Consider the following 19,901-nt stretch of genomic DNA (forward strand, 5'->3'; position numbering starts at 1 on the left):
AAGGGAAAGCTACCCTGCCAGAAAAATCCTACTTGCCATCCTATTTTTCGAACAGTTGGGGAAGGTTGGGTTGGATTTGCCTAGTTCCCATAATCCTAGCCAAGACTCAGAAACCACACTAGTATCACATGGAGAGCACATAAAGTGCAGCACATAAGGTGGAGATGTTAAGTGGTGGCCACATAAGGGAGAGAGGGAGAAACTGGGCGAGTTTGAAAGTTAGGTTCGTGCTGGATAAAGAAGCGGAAGTTACTCACCTTCTTGCAGTAACGATGGTTCTTCGAGATGTGTCCTCGGGGTGCTCCACTCATGGTGACAGGCTCGTCCTGACACCGCGGATTGGAGATTTGCATAGCCTTGCTCCGCCGGACTGCGCATGCACGAGCAGTGGCTCGCGCCGTTCGCACCTTTCATCTGTTGTGCATGGTCCGGCCCCACTCAGTTCCTCTCAGCCACCCAAGTATCTGTAACAATAAAAATTCAAATTCTGGAGCAGGGAGGAGGGCAGGTCATGGAGCACTCATGAGGACACATCTCAAAGAACCATTGTTACTGCATGAAGGTGAAGTAACTTCTGCTCTCTTCAAGTGATCCCCATGGGTGCTCCACTCATGGTGACTTCGGAGCAGTACCCCAGCGAGAAAAATGCGCTCCAGAATCAAGGTTTATGGACAGGAGGGAGTACTGCCATTGCCACCAGGAGTCTGAAGCCCAGTGATGTAGTATTGTATAATACTCCATGAAAGTAGCATTGGAGGACCATGTCGCTGCTCGCAAATGTCATGCAATGGGACTCCTCTTATAAAAGCTGTAGATGTGGCCACTGCTCTCGTGAAGTGGGCTTTAGATTGAGATAGGAGTGACTTATGTATGGAATAGCATGTAGTAATGCATGTGACTATTAAGTCTGCGATACATTGGGAGGACAACAGCTGCCCCTTGGAACAAACCGCCAGTGATACTATAAGGTGGTCCGTTTTGCGAAATTCTCATGTTCTGTCAATGTACAAAGCTAGAACCCTGCGTACATCGAGGGTATAAAGAGTTGCTTTACATGGTGAAGTATGTGGTCTGGGGCAAAAATCAGGGAAGAACAATGGGTTCATTGATATAAAAGTCTGAGCATACTTTGGGGAGGAACGCTGGGTGAGATCTTAACGTCACTGAGTCCTTTGTAAATATCGTATATAAGGCGGTGATGACATGAGGGCTACAAGCTCACTCACTCTACATGTCGACATCAGGGCTAGTAAAAAGAGAGACTTAATTGTAAGCAAATGCAATGAAGTCGGCGCCAGCAGTTCGAATGGGGGACGTGTCAAAGTATCTAGCACTAAATCAAGATCCCACAAAGTTGGTGGGGGCCTTCGTGATGGGTTAAGATTTGAGAGTCCCTTCAGAAATCATTTTGTAATGGATGAGAGAACAAGAAAAAGCCCTCTACCACGCTGCGAAAGGCGGTAATTGCCATTAGATGTACTCGTAAGGAGGCCATAGATAGACCCGCTTGCTGCAAATATAGCATATAATTGAGTAACGGTGAAGTATGGGGTTCGATATTCATTTCGGCACACCATGCCTGAAATCTAGTGCACTTAGTGGAATATGTGGTCTGCATAGAATCTTTCCTGCTGGACATTAGCATGTTTGACCCGATCCGTGCAGAGATTCTCAGATGCCGTGAACCACTTAGCATCCAAGTGGTCAGGTGTAGGATTTTGGGTCTCGGGTGCCACAGAGTGCTGTTCAGTTGAGTTAGTAGATCTGGGGTAAAAGGGAGGCGGTATGGTGTTTTGATAGACATCTGGTGAAGCATCAAGTACCATGGTTGGCGAACCCAAGCTGGGGCTATGAGGATCACATGAGCCACACCCATGGTGATTTTTTCTATGATCCTGAGTGCAAGGACAACTGGAGGGAAGGCATAAAGCACAGATGCTCCCCAATGAAGGAGAAAGGAGTGACGACCTATTCCCGCCCCGGAACAATGGTTTGGATACTTCGCATTATCTTGTGTTGCAAACCGGTCTACTGATGGAAAACCCCAACGACCGAAGATATGGTACAAAATGTTGACGCGGATCTCCCATTCGTGATCATGGGGAAATTGTCTGCTTAGTGAATCTGCAATGACATTGTTGACCGCAGGTAAGCATGACCTATGAGGAACGTATCATTGCAAAAGCGGCGAGGAGTCCTGTGGCACCTTATAGACTAACCGAAGTGTTGTAGCATAAGCTTTCATGGGCAAAGACCCACTTCATCAGATGCATGTAGTGGAAATTTCCAGAGGCAGGTATAAATATGCAGGCCAGAATCAGGCTAGAGATGACGAGGTGGATCCAATCAGGGAGGATGAGGCTCACTTCTAGTAGCTGATCTGGAGGTGTGAATACCAAGAGAGAAAAGAAGCTGCTTTTGTAGTTAGCTAGCCATTCACAGTCTTTGTTTAATCCTGAGTCGATAGTGTCAACTTTCGCCTGGAAGGTGTTGCAGATATACCAATACCACAATCAAATCGCCTCTGCGCAAAGAGATTGAGAGCGAGCACCTCCTTGTCTGTTGACGTAATACATGGTTGCAACATTGTCTGTGAGCCTTTTAGGTGGAATTTGAAATGCGCGCATGCTTTAAGTACTACCCTGAGCTCGAGTATATTGATACGCAGTAACATCTCTGTTTTGAACTGTTAGCTCGTCTATGCGGGCACCCCATCCAGTAAGGGAAGCATCGGCAGTCATTTGCTTTGACTGTTGGGGATGATAAAAGGGATCACCCCCCAGAAGATTTTGTGGCTTGGTCCACCAGCGAAGAGACCTTTTGACTTGTGGTGGTAAACACTACCAATTTGTGGATACTGTGTTTCATTGGCACATAAACAGGGGCCAGCCAGTGTTGGAGATAGCGGAAATGTAGCCTCACATGTTGAACAACAACAGTGGCAGCTGCTATGCGGCCCATTAACAATAAGCAGGGGCGTACAGGAATTGTTGGAGAACGTGTCACAGTGTCTACTAGGATCCTGAATTGACTGGAAACATTTTGTCGATAAGTATGCACGAGCTGCATTCGCTTCGAGTTGTGCTCCTATGAAGATCAGGCTTTGGGTCGGTTGCAGTGATGATTTTTGTAGATTTATAACAAGCCCGAGGGATTCAAATGTTCGGGTTGTTATCACTGACTCGCATGTCTCCACACAAGTACGACCCCTGAGGAGGCAATTGTCCAGGTAAGGAAAAATCGTTACCCCTGCTTTGCGCAGGTGGGCTGCTACTACTGCCAAAGTCTTGGAGAATACTCTGGGATCACACGCTAACCTGAATGGAAGTACTCTGTACTGGAAATGTTCATCTGCTACTAGGAACCAAAGAAATCATCTGTGCACCACATGTATTGCAATGTGGAAGTAAGCATCCTGTAAGTCAAGGACTGCAAACCAATCTCCTTTGTTCAGCGATGGTATAATCATAGCTAGGGTCACCATTTTGAAACATCTTTGGAGGTATGGGTTTAGTTTCCATAGGTCCAAGATGGGTATCCATCCCCCAATCTTCTTGGGGGTAAGGAAATATCGAGAATAAAACCCTTTTCCCTGGAATTCCCTGGGTACTCTTTCTATAGCTCTGATGGCGAGCAAGCGATGGATCTCTTGCCTCAACAGGTTCTTGTGAGAGGGGTCCCTGAAAAGGGATGGGATGGGATGGGTGGAGTGGTTGGGGAGGAATAGAAACAAGAGGAATGGTGAGACCGGAAGCTACAATTTTTAACACCCACTTGTCGGCGGTGACCTTGTCCCAATGGTGGTAATATGGCCTTAGACGATGGTGAAAGTGGCGAGATAGGAGCTTTGTTCGCATCCTCGACTAAGCAGTCAAATTTGCTGTTTTGCAGAAGGCTGGTTAGAGGAGTGGGCAGGCTGTTGTCGTTTCCGCTGAGGACACTGCCGGAATCATTGATGTTCCAGAGTGTGAGGTCGTTATCTGTGGAAGGAGAAATCATACCTTCATTGGTAAGTATAATAGCACTTTCGCCTGTAGGGGGTGTGCGAAGCATAGTGTGCAAAGCGTAGTTCGGGAATCCTTCCCTGAGTGCAGGACCTCATCCGTCTTGCTAGTGAAATGTTTATGCTTGTCAAAAGGTAAGTCCTCAACTTTATTCTGGAGTTCTTTTGGGACTGCTGCTGCTAAGAGCCATGAGGATCTTCTCATTGTAACCCCGGTAGTGGTGGCTTGTGCAGCAATGTCCGCCACATCCAGGGCGATCTGCAGTGCGGCTCTACATGAAGCGTATCCCTCTTGTACTATGGATTTGAGCAGTGGTCTTTTTGAGTCAGGAAGATGTTGTAAGAGGTCTGCCAATTTCAAGTAATTGTTGAAGCTGTGGTTGGAGAGAGAGCGGAATAGTTCGCAATATGCAGTAGTAATGTAGCCAAGGAGTAGACTTGATCATGATGAGGAGGGGTCATAATACGTCTTATGGTAATGACCATATCATCGTTCTGAGAGTGTCGGGGATGAGTGTCGAGAAAATAAGACATTGCTATGCCTTATGTAGTAGTAATGCATCGGTGAACGGACAGGCGATCGCGAATGATGTAGTGAACGGCATGGAGATGGGAAGTGTGATATAGACAGTCTCCTCTCCCTGTGTCTTGATTCCCTACAGCAAGAATAATAAGCAGGAAATGATGGGCTACGTCATAGCATCCGATTATGCCCATGGTGTAGCTGTGTTGGTGAGGAGGGGGATGGCCTCAGAGAAAGTCAGGGAAGGAGACAAGCCCTGGGTGCGAGGTAGTCTTCACAAGAGCTTTCTCCGGTGCTGCTACAATACTATCCCCCACCGATGCCGGAGAGTGCGGTGCCGAGTGCTTTGGTAGCGGTGCCGGCGAGATTGTGCTCTCCACTGTGGGGGGGCTGCTGGTGCCATAGGCAGCGAGGCTGCTTCTACTGCCGGTGCCGACACACTCAGTGCTGCTGATGTAGCTGCCTCCTTTGTGGTTTTCCCCCACGCCAAAGGCGCCGGTGCCAATCACGTTCTCGGTGCCACAGGTGGCAGTTTTTTTTTCCTGTTAGCTCCGGGCGTTTGCCAAGATCTCGGAGTGAGTGTCCCTGGCTCGTTTGGTCCGTCTTTTGAGCCTCCTCTGGTGTTAAGAGCCCCTGGGAGAGATCGAGTTGGGGATGCCCTTCACTTTTTTGAAGCAGAAGTCTCTGGAGAAGCCTCTCTCTGTTTGCGTGTGTGCTGCGCAAAAGAGGAAGGCACGTTCGTAGCTTGCAAAGCCTTATCGAACATGAGCATTTTAAATCACATTTCTTGATCTTTACGAGGTCTGGTAGTCATTTTACAACAACGCTGGCATCTCTGCGGTATGTGTGCTTCCCCATGACACCTGATACATGTCTCATGCCAATCTGATGCTGGCATTGGCTTCCCAGCAGAGCGTACACTTTTTAAAGCCTGGGGAACCAGGCACTGTGTCACCAGGCACTGTGTCAGAGATCTTTTGTCTCTTCTTTTCCAGCCTCCCCTCCTCCCGCCACCACTTTTTTTTTTTTAAAGTGTTAACGAAGACGAAAGAGTACTAACGCACCCCTTAACTATATACATATATGTGTTAAATATTTCCTTTCTTCTTTTTTTCAAACAAGAACTATGAACAGGAACAAAGAAAGAATAACTAATAACTTGCGATATCAGCTATTTACAGAGTATACTGAGGAGATACATGGATGAGAAGATGGAACTCCATCTGCGACCGAGGACGTTTGGAAGGAACTGAGTGGGGCCGAAACACGCACAACAGATGAAAGGTGCAAACGGCGTCAGCCGCTGCTCGTGCATGCGCAATCCGGCGGAGCATGGCTATGCAAATCTCTGATCCGCGGCTCCGGGACGAGCCCAACACCATGAGTGGAGCACCCATGGGGACCACTCGAAGAAGTATATGAACATGATTTGGGGACTGCAGCCATCTTCAGCACAGAAAGTGCTAGCAGTTAGCATAAGTACGCTGCCCCCTATAGTAACTCCGAAAAACCACACATTAAGACCCAAACTCATACAAAGATATGTAACATTTTCATGGAGAAGAAGCTCAAATAATAGCCTTCAAGTAATTTTATGGATCACAACTAGCTATTTTTATAATGTAAAAGGTAATTCATTCAAAATACCGCTTGAAATGCATATTAATCAGGGTTCTTGCCCAATTAAATTAATGTTTTCAAAGTTAAAAAGGCCATTAAACTTCATGACATTTCTCCCCCTCTTCACTGACCTATTTTGCAACTCGACAATGTACTTAGACCTGAAGTGAAGGCTTTTCAGCCCGAGGAATGGAAAACTGCCACCAGCCTAAATTTATTTACCGGAAAACCACAAGGCATTAATGTTGTCACACAGGCACAAGAATATTTTCAAAGACAAACATTATGTTTAAATGTCTCCATCACCACCTCCCCAACTTAAAATTGCACACCTACCTTCACTCTGCAATCAAGCAATAATGAAGATGCAAGCCTATTTCTAGGGTTATTGTAACTGCTATACATTACAATTGAATGGAAACAGGGAAGAGTGCACTCGCACATTACCGTTCGGGGTCTTAATTTTCTTCACAACTCTACACAAGTGAAAATAAAGTTTTTATAGAGGGAAGTATTAGGCTAGATTACCTAATGGTTGAACAGCTCTCCCCTCTTTCAGTCCCCCACGGTGCCGCTACAGTGCAACTTGGAGGCATTATTCTCAGCTTGGATAGATATACATAACACTAGTTCTGATTTGTCAGTGTGCTAAAAATAACAGTGTGCCACAAGAGCAAGGGCAGCAGCTTGGGCTAACCATCTGAGCACACATGTAGTGTGCTCAGATGGGATTGCACATGGATGGCTACCCATAGTCATCAGCAGTGCTGCCCCGGCCAGCTACTATTTTTAGTTTTAGTTTTAGAGCTAACAATTGTACATCTACTGTGCAGTTGTACCTACATATGTATAGATATGTTAATAGTTAGCTTGGAGGGACATTTTAATGTATCATTTCATTTGTCTGAAAATGCAACTCCTATAGAAACAAGTACAACTTAAAATGAGTGTCTGAAACAGCTGAAAAAACCCTTGGGGTTTTTTCTACCACTTTGCACATCTGACAGAACTATGTATAGAATTACTTTTATTCTTTTCCCTTCTTGATCAGTTTCCCTGTTTGTGCATATTTTTCATATAGCAAAATGAGAGAAACGTCATTTTTTAAACAGGAAAAGATTTAAAACCACAAAAATTAGGAAGATGACTCCAGAGCAAATGTAGAACCCGAAATTAATTTAAACTTTTTTATTGAGTAGTTTGAGAGTTGAAATATTGCTTTAATTGAAAAAGAATCCAAAGACAATAGCATTCATACAGCAAAGAAACACTTAATTGTGGGAACTTTAAAGCCAATCAAACCTTTAAACTGTGTATGTAAAAGGGATGTTAAATTTCAATTAATCAACTAATTAAGTATTTGATGGAATTTCCAACGACTACTTGATTAGTTGATAAGGGGGGGCGCTAGCCATCCCGCTGGGCCTCTCCCTTTGAAATGTACAAGAGCCATGGGCAGCTCTTGTACATTTCAAAGAGCAAGGCACAGCAGCAGGGACACCTCTGCATCCCCTGAGAGACGGTGCTGGGGGAAACTGGTTTTTAAGCCCCCCAGCACCGGCTCCTACTCTTCCCCCACTTGCTGCCTCTCTCTGATAGTGGCAGCAAGGGAGGGGGGTGAAGCAACTAGTCGAGTGACTATGTGACTATCTGATAAGCTTACATCCCTAGCATGCAACAGTGAACTATATACTATCACAAGTTAGACAAAGCACATGCAATGTACATGAAAACCTGACATGCTTACTAACATTTCAGCAATGGTTCCCCTCAGCTTATGTTGTTCATAGTAATATGCTGTTTTAAGCTCCCTTCATTATTTATTGCAGTCACTCTATGTCCCATGTTATAGTTATAAGCTCTGTGGAGAAGGGAGAGTCTTGCTATGTGTTTGTACAGTGTCTGCCTCAATGGAGTCACCATCACGGACTATGGCCCAAGGAACTACTGCAATGCAAATAAATAGTTTATATAATAATCCTCCCACAGGGTTAAGGATAGGTAAATACATGAAGGCTAGCCTTATGTAGGGATTTCCAAAATTACTTTCCTGCACTGAATCACTTAACGACCTATAGTATTAAAAAATGATGCAGCAAGGGGGTGGTTTCTTGTCTCATTGTGAAAGTTTTAAATTATATTGATATCTTATAAAAACAAATGTCACCATCCTGCAAACAATGCAATCATGGCAGAAAACAAGGAAGTTTTTGTAATGGGGTATCTATTGCATTTCTAATACTGTTTTGAGGTAGCTAGTTTATTAAAGTCAATTATCTGGCTTTCCAGAGATTAGTTATTTGAAGTGGTAGAGAAGAACAATAAGAACATATTTAAAAAGATGTTACCTTCCCTTAGCCGCTCTACTACAAAAGTGAAACCAGTAGTTCGTGGATGCAAGACATATTCATATTTCTGAAGTCCATTCTTTTCAGCAAATTCATTACTGCGGGCTTTGGTATTGGCTAAAGATTTAAAAAAAAGCACATCAACAATATGATTATTAGTAGGGATTATAAAGTTTCATGATGTTATAACTGCTTCTAGTATAACAGCAGCACAAAGAATACATCACTGTAGCATTTGTTCTGAAGGCAGCAGACTAACACTGATTTTGGTTCATGATTCATAATACCATGAGATAGAGCAACGTGTGGGATTTTTTTCCTTAGGTTATTATTAAAAAAAAAAATCTTCATGTATTCTTAATTAGCCTGCCTTTCACATTTACCATAACTAAATACTGAAAGACTTAATAAATTTATTATTGCAGTATACAAGTTCCATAAGTGAGGGAAATTGGAATGACATTTTAACTCAAAAGGTATAATTTTTAGTAGTGTAAGCTTTAATAATATGAGCTGAAAACCTTTAAAGTCAACGTTTTGTGTCAAACAGAATTATTATAAGTACCTTATTCCCAGGTGAAAAGAAAAAAGTTAACGTACACAAGTAACAATTAGTCAACAGCACTAGATCAATACTTTTGTCAGTTAGCTTATTCATTTTGAACCTGACGGGCTTTAGTCACTAGTCTAGTCATAAATTTGAGTTGCACTTATATACAGTATATTACATTTTTGACCAACTCCTCTCTACAGCGATATAGGTTTGTAAACCCTGTATTCCTAAATCATCTGAAAGCAGTTCTGGTGAAAACTTAGGGAAGACGAATCCTCCCGGATGCAAGGTAACTGCACAACTCTTCAGAAATAATTACTACACATCCCATTCAGGAAGCCAAAAACAGAGGGAAAAAAAAAGAAAAAACCTCTATAGACAAGTGGACATAAATCCATTTGTTTTATAGTATGCATAGGAGACTTCAACTTAGGATGCATTAATTTGAGCAGACAAGTGGCTTTGGTTGCAGTATTCCATTGGTGTCACTGCATCTTCAGGGCCACTAAGCCAAAAGACACCTAGGATCTCCCCATGCCAACATAATGAAAAACGATTTAAATAAATGTATCAATTAAACGACACCTGACATTTTGTAGGCAGGGAGATGTTCAAAAGAGGACATTACGGCAAAAGAAGTGTGGGAAAAAAAATCTGTGACCGATCAAAACAAAATCCAATGCACGTAGAAAACTGAGTTCATTAGAATCAACCATAGCTAACAGAGCTTTAGAGAATGCTAATGGAAAACCCATCGTTGCTTAATAAGCTAGCAAAATTGATTAAGTTCAGTTCATTCCTTTTCCTTTTAATTTCGTCAAGCATTGTCACCTAGCTCATTTGTCATGCAACATAGAGATTAATTCCAATCATTGCGTTAGTAAAGCCATTCTGCTCCTTTTTTTGCCAAGATTGCCTTTTTTATTCTAAACCACATGCTCTCTCTATTGCTCACTGGTAAATATGTTACTTTACACAGAGAACCCCCCATGAACATGCTACACAATAGCAATGTGCTAAACAATTTTTCAATTTAACAAGCAAAAATGCACCACATATTAGGTAGAATGCAGTCTTTCATGGATGTTGTCCTTAAAAAAAAATTACTAGTGGAGCAGAGACTAACTAACCACCTAATTTGGAGACAATAATAGCTACTACCCAGCAACCACTATGGCATACTATGGCACACTACCAGGGAACAAGTAATTAAAGCAACCAAAAGAATCTAAACATTTTCCTCCAACCTAAAATTACATTAAAAAAATACAGCTAAAAGAAAAGCTTCCAAACCTAGGAAATTTGAGGAACGTTAAAATAGCTGAAAAGAAATGTTCTGCTTGAGGACCATTATCCACAGTGGCTAGCTGATCCACACAAAGAAGTTAAAACTATTTGCTAACTTTTTCAATGTCCTACTGTTGACAGAGGTCTAGAGAAACTTTTCATCTGGTAAAGGTCTCTGCACCACATGGGAGAGGAATCATGAACGGGTTTCAGGGAAGTTGCAGCCATTCTATCCTCCCCAACAAGAGGTGGAATTGCAGACAGTCGCGAGGAGAGGCCCCAGAGTGAGCCTGGCTTAGTACATTCTGAGTGGATAGGACAACTGAGAGATGCTAGCCGACTTGTTGTTGAAGGCTCTAGCTGGTGTTTGACTATTTACGTTCCTGACATTCTGAAAACTGGAAGACTAGAAAACATCAGCCAGTGAAAAAGATGATGTGCAGGCAATATCTGTATACCAACCCCCCTAAAAGCTATGTTAAAAGAACATCATTAATGTTGCAAATCAAGCACTCAAAAGTTAGGAAATGCCAGTATTGTAGTAGCCTGTGCAAATTTAATTTGCCCTCTTATGCAAATGCCTTATAATACAGTCTTTAATTATACAACAACATATTGTTTTTCCCACTGCATCTCTGCCTCATTCTCTTTGCTCTCAGGATGAGTAATGTTTGTGTCTTAAGGGAAACTTCTGTCTCTAGGAGCCCTGCTTTATTTCTTGCTGAAGTCAGTATGTGTGTAATGAATGCAGCAGAGAAATGAAGAAAGAAAGGGTGGTCTCATGGTTAAGACCCTGGATTCTCTCTCTTCATGGGTCCGTATGTAACTTCCAGCCAGTCACATAAACCAACCTTTTTAAGGGTGATCATGAATACTATGTTCTTCCTTTCTGGGTGAGCCCTCACAACTACCACTTAACTTGAAATGTTCATTCTTGTCCAGTACATTTTTTTTTTTAAACAGTCCGTGAAGCTTATAACACTTCTCAGGGTTCCAGAGATATAACATACACAAAACAATACATGAGCATTTACATTTTTAACATAACTCCTAAGATACATAAGAGTTATGTCAATAAGGTTTGTTCAGGACATTGCAGGAATTGCCATATCGATTATACTGAACACAGAATTTCAGACCTGTCAATCTGTATTTCATAGCACGTGGAAATATTGGTAAGAGAAACTTATGAGGCAAACACATTTGACTTAATTGAGAGGCATAGTGTACTTAGATGAGAGATAAACACTCAACATATGTACAGATAGACTGAGTTAGACTGAGTTAACATGACCTAACATCTAAGCTGGGAAAACTGATACATGCACCAAAATTCAATCGCATTGCTTCATTAAAGAGACTACGGGTCAGGAAAGAAAACCTCCAAGATCAAATAAAACCATTGAGTAGGGATTTGACAAATAGGCCTTGACAGAGGGGCAAAAGTCCTTGTCTACACATGCAAACTGCATAGGTTAAACTCAAATTTGTCAATTTGCACATTGAGACAAAGTCTAAGACACGGAAAGAGTGAGTGACTCAGGCTGCCTGATGCAAGGGGAAAGAGTGAACAGTAGTCTCTAGAAATGTAAGGCATTTTCACTGCAACTAAGCCAAGTGAGTGTATCCCCACAGAGCTTTGCAAAGAATTCAGATGAAGTATGTTATGCAATGTTCTCGGTTAATTTCATTTTCCTTCTATTAATAATTAAGCTTGTTTTATCAAAAGAATAGGACTCAAACTTCTGCTTGGTTCATTTCTAACAAACTATTCTAGATAAGGGACAAAAGAGTGGCTGGAGTCTTGCCTCCATTGAGTGTAATGCCAAGTGTATTGAACAATACTCTCCTTTCCCAGAAGATGCATCCCAAGGATGGCTGAAGCCAGAGACACAAAAAGGAAACACAAGAGACAGTAACTTGGTAGTACTTAATGATATTTTCTTTCTACCAAGACATTATAGTTTAGATAATTAAATACAGGAAGCTCAAGTTATACAGTAAAATATTTAAGAGGAAGGAGAGAAGTAATAAGCAGAACAAGCTATTTATAAGGAAAACAATGAGCTGCAGTTTCAAAAGAAAAGCAAATCTGGAATTTGATTTATGTCTGGTATATAAACATTTCCAATAATAAAATGTTCAATGTATTTGAGGTTGTCTGCTACCCTTCATCTACCACATAGGCTCAAAAGAATGGGAGCCATTTTGGCTTTCACCATTCACATGTAAAATGGACTAAAAATTCCATGCATTTTTAATGATCTCTTTTCCAAGCTAAAATGTAACAAGGAGTCTCAATAAGATTCAATATAATGAGTATTATGAACCACAATCTGAAAGCGTTGGCATAAGAACTTGATGACAGAACATTGAAAAGGCATATGCAGTATTGGTTTCGAAGTGAAAAATCTTTTCTGGAAGCTATGACCAATACCAAAAGAGATTATATTAATTAATATTCTGGAGCCTCCTGCCTACAACTGCCATGGAAATTAATACTTTTTGACACCATAATTAAACATACAGTGTGTAGCAGTTTGACTCAAAGGCTACCTGTGGGCTTGTCCACACTTACAGCACGGGAGTGACACCAATCAGTTGCTGTAATGCTTAGTAAAGCCCACCTAGGGAAATGAGTGGGCTTTTCCTATTGACGTATATCTGTAGTTCTCAGCAAGGGGCACATATCTCCTGGGGTTACATGAACTCACCTAAATATCTGCCTGGTTTTATAATAAGCTACATAAAAAGCACTAACAAAGCCAGAGCAAGTTAAATTTTCATACTTATACTGCTCTATATACATTTTTACTGAAATGTAAGCACATTTATATTCTAGTTGATTTATTTTATAAGTACATGATAAAATAAAAAAGTATACAATTTGTTCTTAAAAGCGTGCTCTGACACTTTTATATTTGTACATCTGATTTTGTAAACAAGTAGTTTTTACATAGTTTTACATTGGGACTACACAATACTCCAGAAAGAGGTATAGTAATCTGGAGAGACTGAGATCCTTTGGGGTAGACAGTCCACCTCCCTGTGAAGTGGTAGCTAAGTCAACAGGAGAAGCTCTTCGGTCAGAGTGCTGTGTACACCCAAGGTTATAGCAGTATAACTATACAACTCAATAATATATGGATTTTCCATAGTGCTGAGCCACATAATTATTCAGTCACAAGTCAGTACTGTGTAGACAAAGTGTTTATGATTGTCAGTTGTTCTACACAAAAAACCTACAGAAACATACCCTAAAAACAAAGATGCACATTGCATTTGAGTTTGTGTACTCAAATTGTACATGGATACATTGACAGTAACAGACACCTGCACTGACATTATTTGAAGTTTGTGGGTGTCTCCTGTCAGAGTCTGTTTATTTCTGAGATCTTTCAGTGCACAAACTGTTATTTGTCTGAATATATTTTAAAATATGTATTGTATTAAAAGTTGACTCACATAGGCAGAAATACATGCAACTTTGCCTAAATAGGTAACTATAAAGGGAGGGGATGTTTTTAATGGTTAGAATGCCTCTAATGCATATAGTAAGTAACCAGGGAGTGAATGGAGATTACTTTTCCTTTAAATTTCATGCCTCCTATTACTTTTTTAGTCCATTTATTCTGCCCTTACTCTGATACCCTGGTCTCTCTCAGCCAGCTGTTGTATAGCTTGTATTTTAGATCATAAAATCGTAGGGGTAAAAGTGATCCCTTTCCATACGTTTGTAAAATGCTTAGCAAGATGGGGTCCAACCTGGTTGAGGTCTTTAGGCACTATTGTAGCATTAAAGTTAAATACTAAATAGTGGAATAAGAATCCCGGTGTTCTGGCCAGAGTCCTATTCCTGGTTTTGCCACTGTTGCAAAAATCATGTATCCATTATGTGTCTCAGTTTACCACTGGTCAGACAGGGATAATTTCCTCTAAAGCTTATTACAGGTGATTGTGGGATTTTGGAAAATGCCGCACTAAAAGCTTGAAACTACTCAAATGAAACCCACATATTTCACTGAATTGTGTTGTATTGTACTAGATAGTGTTACCCTGGGTGTGACGAGAAATTAGTGAACTTTTTTAAAGGGCCAGAGAAGAAATTCACAATAATCACTTAGGGAGCCAGACACTTTTCTGAGCCACTAACCTAGTTTTACTACTGAAATCCAAACGATGAACAACATACAATGCAGAAGATCTTAGCCTGCTGGTACTCTTCCCTGATGGCTTAATTTTATAATCCATGATCTGCTTAAAAAAGTCTCAGGACTTTATGGTTGCAGAAAAAGCCTTCAAAATGTGAACCATAAGGTAGTGCCCAAATGAGTTTGAAGATCACCTAAAACAATAGTTCCATGACCCCTATCCAGCAATGCATGTAATCACAGGCTTCACCTTAAACACTTAAGTAAAGCACAGAAGAATGTGCCTGTGACTTGAATAAGACTACTCAAGTGGAACAAAAGAGAGTTGTGAACTACCACATTCATCTGAATGAGGTGTTCAAACTGAAGTTAAATTATGACCATTTAAATGCAGCTGTTGTGCTATGATCTGAGCATTCAAGAAGGAAGGATAGATATATCATGACGATCAGATCAACACACTCTGAGTGGTATTTCATTTTGGCATCACCAGCAAGTAGAATTAAGGACAGTATCACCACTTTTTTCCTCCTATCTGGCTTTGGCTGAAAACCCATGACACTACTCTCAATAATTCATATATTCTCCAATTATCATTGGTCCTACACTACAAAACTGAATAATTGGTCACTTTCAATTATGTTTTCCTTTAATTAAGCAGCTTCATTTATCTTTTTTTGGAAGATTGCATAGTGCCCATCTCAGTTGTATTTATGCTCCGTTAACATTCTACTTAAGGATATGTTGTGAAATTGTTATTTTTACTGTGAACTGTTTAAGACATTAAATGCCATTTTCAAGTTATTACATATCAGATTGTGCATTCCCGGTGTCTTTGAATACATAAGAACATTGACTGTCATCCCATATTACACAGTGCTCAACAGAAAACCACAAAGAGAGGAAACAAACGTGGCACTGCAGGCACTCCTAAGAGAGTACTGTCCATATTTTGTATCATAATATTCCTGCAGAGATCTGGGCTACATCATTCCTCAGTAGCCTGTTCTGTAAAAACGGAGTCATTAAAAATCCTTTGGGAATTAACAGCAGGGAGCAAACAATTCAATTACAACAAGACAACAAATAAAAAGGTGGGTTATGATAAGTCTTCTGATGCACTGGACATAAGATTCCTTTGAATTCTTTTAGAGCTCTGGGTTTCAGAAAGGCTAACTACTTGCTCTTCTGTTAGGAGTTATTTTTTGCAGTGTGTTTGCAACAGAATTTTCTACCATTGCAAGAAAAATTATATATAATCTGATGCAATTTTCCCAAACTCATGTGAAATAATTACCTAAGTGTCAAAAAGAAAAGTATTCTCCCTGCCCCCATACATGTAGTTTGCAAATAAATTATTTATGACAAATAAAATAGTTATTAATATTGTAGGCAACATTTTAAAATGACTTGTAAACTTCATGCATGGATCATTACCTCAACCATTTAAATGCAAAAAACCCTTACAAAACAACGAATAGTCTAGTACAGTGGTCTCCATCCTTTTTACACCCAAGATCACTTTTTAAATGTCAGAACAAGCCAAGATCTACCACCTCATCCTTCTTCCAGTGCCTCACCCGTTCTTTGAAGCCCTGCCCTCTCTTCTCCTCCTCTCCTTCACTTGCTATCCCCAACTCTTAGACATTCCACACTGCCACTTTTTTCCCCCCGGATTCTTCTGTAGGAATAGGCTTTTCCAAGATTTGGCCTCTCTAGACGGGACCAAATGTCAGAAAAACCCCTTCTTTCAGAAGCCCCTTTATTCCTCGTGGAACGAGGAATACGGGGGTTACTGAAAGAGGATGTTTACTCTTCCACTAAAAAAAGCGGAAGAACAAACGTGTCCCTGGATGTAGAAGAGTTTTTCTGGAATATTTCTGGAATCCTGGAAAACTCCTGCAGGCTAGCCATACCCTCACTGGGTTGAGACAGGATGTGTGGGCTCTGGGGTGGGAACTAGGGATTTGGGTGTGGGAAGAGGTGAGAGGTACAAGCTCTGGGGGGAAATTTGGATGCAGGAGGTGGCGAAGGGGATGCTGGCTCGAGGAGGGGGCTCCAGGCTGGGGTGTGTTGGAGTCAGATGGAGGATTGGGGGTATTAAGCAAGCCACAGGCTTGTGGATGTAAGGGTGCAGGAATTTGGATTGGGTATGTGAGGGGTGAGGGGTAGGGGGTTCCAGTGTATCATAAGCTCAGCTGTAGGGTCGGGTGGGTGAGGGGGGATGCAGTAGTGTTATGATGCTATGGCTGGATGGGGGTTTGGCCCCGATTAGGAGTTTGTTGGCCAGGCTTCATTTTTAAATAAAATACTGTGTCAGACACTAAAAGTGGGTGTAGGGGTGTGGGGAAATGGGGAGTGGCCCAAACACCTCATGATCGACTCTGGCAACAACAGCTTTGAAAACCAGGAATTAAATCCTGATCCTTATGAAGGGTTAATAGTATTGCTATTAACTTCAATGGGACTAGGATTTCAAACCATGAATCTAAGATAAAGAAGGGGAATTCTCTCTAGGAACTTAGGGTTGGGAAAGCTATTCCCCTCTTGAAAGAAAAAACACATGGGAGGATGCTAATGAACTGAAAGATTTTTTTTCCCCTATCTTCCTTCCTTGTTCTACATGTAAATGTATTAATTTAAAATGAGAGACTATCAGGTGAAGTTGTGCAAAGAGTCAGTTAATCCATTATCCGTTAGCAACATGGATCAGATTAAGACCATTTCTATGACCTCTTACAATCTGACTACTCTACTTTCAGGCACCATAAAAATCCATCTGCCAACAACATCTATAAACTCACTCGGGATATGCGGAATGGGAGAAAAATTAGCAATACACCTTAGATATTGAAAAATCAAACCAAAAATTTTCAGATCTTGCTTCAAAATAAAATCCAGCATATGCAGTTAGAGTAGAACTTAGAGCAAAGCTCTTACATCACATACTCACTGGTGAAAGACCAGCTAACCAAAATCTTCATAACTCTCTCTTTTACCAGAAGCAATGGCTAAAGCTGTGTCTATTTTACCATTTATGTCAGCAAAATTTGTATCACTCAGGGGTTTGAATATTCCAAAGCTGAAGTAACATAATCTATGTCACCAGGAGAGTTCTCCCTCTGACACAGTTACTGCTGCTCATTTGGGGAGGATTAATTATGTTAATGGGAGAGCTCTGTCCCCAACAGCATGGAGTGGCTACACTGGAAAACTTGAAGGGATAAAGCTGCATTGGCACAAAGGTGTGGCTATAAAAACTGTCTACCGTAGAAGTAGTCTAAGCTATAGTTGAGGAATGGGAAAGTGCTAAGAAAAAGTTTATAGAAAGACCTAAAATTAGGGCTGTCAATTAACACGTGTTAAAACCTGCAATTAATGCAGAGCACAATTAGTGTGTTAATTTTTTTAAATACGTTAATAGCAGGCTTTTCCATGGTGCTGCCCCTTTGAAATGCCACGCTGGCATTTCAAAGGGGCAGCACAGTAGGAGCCTGGGATCAGCTGGAGTCCCCAGCTGTTCCCTGGCTGCACTGGACTGCACCTTTGAAATGCCAGTGTGGAGTCCCCAGCTGATCCCAGGCTCTGCTTGTGCTACCCCTTTGAAATACTGCAGCAGCAGCATTTCCAAGGGGCAGTTCTGCATAGAGCCAGGGTGAGCTGGGGACTCCAGCTGATCCCATGCTCCATGCAGTACTGTCCCTTTGAGACTCCACTGCTGCATTCCAAAGGGGCAGCTGCACTGAGCCTAGGATCAGCTGAAGACTCCAGCTGATCCCGGGCTCCTGCAGTGCTGCCCCATTGAAACACCACTGCAGCATTTCAAAGGGGCAGCGCACGCAATTATTTTTTTTTAATTGCTTGATAGCTCTACCTAAAATAGAATCTGAATTTCAAATCAACATTGGCTAGCACCTTACCACTGGACCTCTTAAGGTAGTAATTATATTTTTATTGAACATTAAATATTACTAATTCTATTTCAATATAAATTAGTTAAGTAGAATAAAGTGTTAACATTTAAATAATTTTTTAAAATGTTTGCCTTTTTCAAAGATAGCTATAGAATATTTATCTAAATCTAGAAACAACTACATATGATATTCTGATGCAAATTTTCCCGGTGGTACCAGGCAGTGAAAAATACTGCAGTAAGAATCTAGCTAGCACTTTTTCTCTATAGGTCTAAAAGCATTTTTTTTCAAATGGTAGGGAGGTTATCATCCCCATCAAAGGAGAACACTCAAGAACAGATAGGCTATGTGACTTACCCATTGCTGTACAGACTTGTCAGACTTTAAAAAAACAGCCTCTCCTATAAGAAGCATCATACATCTAAATGGCATTGAAAGTTTCAATAGAAGTTTACCAAACTCATCTGAAGTAAGATGTTTAATACATAAATACTGATTTAACCCTGATGGGACATCTACACTGCAGGCTAAAGTCAAGTTAAGATATGCAGCTCCAGCTACATTAATTGTGTAGTTGAAGTCAAAGTAGCTTAACTTAGCTTTTGGTGCTGCCTGCACAGCAGGAATTCAAAGGAAGAAAACTCTTCCTTCCCTTACTCCTTGTGAAATGAGCATTACAGAAGTAAAATGAGCATTACAGAAGTCAAGAGTAAGAAGCCCGTTATTTCTAAATTATTTCAAAATAACGGGCTTCCTGTGTAGATGCGCACTCTGTTATTTCAAAATAAGTATGCAGTGTAGACATAGCCTGAGTGAAGTCATATATAGTAGGAATGTTAAATATAGGTTAATTGAATAGTCAATTAACCTCAGGGTTCTTATTGGTTACTCAACTATTCTATATACCCTGAGGGAGTGGGGCTGGCAGCCAGTGTGCTCTGGCCCCTCTCCTGAGGAGCCCCCTGCCACTCTGCGCTGCTGCCTCTGTATCAAAGGCAGCAGCACAGGGTGCCAGGTGGGACCTCGTTCACAAGGGGAGCCAGTTTAAAAACTAGCTCCCCTCGTGGACAGGTTGCTGATCGCCCTGTGCTGCTACCTCTGATACAGATGCAGTAGCATGGGGTGGCAGCAGCCCCTGTCTGGGCTCAGGGGGGCTGAATTCCCAGACCCAGCATGAGCCAGAACTGAGTAAGGCTGCCTGCCCACCTGGCTTCTAATACACTTTAAATGCAGAGCCACAGTGGGGGTAGGACCCGAAACTGGTGCGATCCAGGACTAAACCAGGTTGCTGGCCAGCCTGCTAAAAAATGTACTGGCAAAGGTGGGGTGGGGGGGAAAATGCATACAGTCTATAGCATTAAATGATAAGCTTTCGCAAAAGCTTATCAGTTAACCAACTACACTATTACATCCCTAATATATAGTATGAATTTGGAATTTACTGGATTCTCTAATAATACTAGATCATCTATACATACAAAGAGACAATCTAATCATTGTTT

The 19,901-nt window shown here is 41.4% G+C and overlaps 1 protein-coding gene across 6 annotated transcripts in view; it reads right to left on the reverse strand.

The window, feature by feature from the left end:
• Positions 1 to 19,901, reverse strand: part of LCLAT1 (lysocardiolipin acyltransferase 1) — a 206,697-nt gene that overhangs the window by 81,475 nt on the left and 105,321 nt on the right. For 5 of the 6 annotated variants that reach the window (XM_075925335.1, XM_006118066.2, XM_075925333.1 and 2 more), the window contains one exon: positions 8,495 to 8,611. The exons of the other annotated variant lie outside the window; for it this stretch is intronic. In XM_075925335.1, coding sequence (XP_075781450.1) covers positions 8,495 to 8,611 — 117 coding nt within the window. The remainder of the gene's footprint in view (positions 1 to 8,494; positions 8,612 to 19,901) is intronic. 6 annotated transcript variants of the gene reach the window in all.

Source organism: Pelodiscus sinensis, chromosome 3, assembly GCF_049634645.1.
Source record: "Pelodiscus sinensis isolate JC-2024 chromosome 3, ASM4963464v1, whole genome shotgun sequence".
Lineage (NCBI taxonomy): Eukaryota > Metazoa > Chordata > Testudines > Trionychidae > Pelodiscus > Pelodiscus sinensis.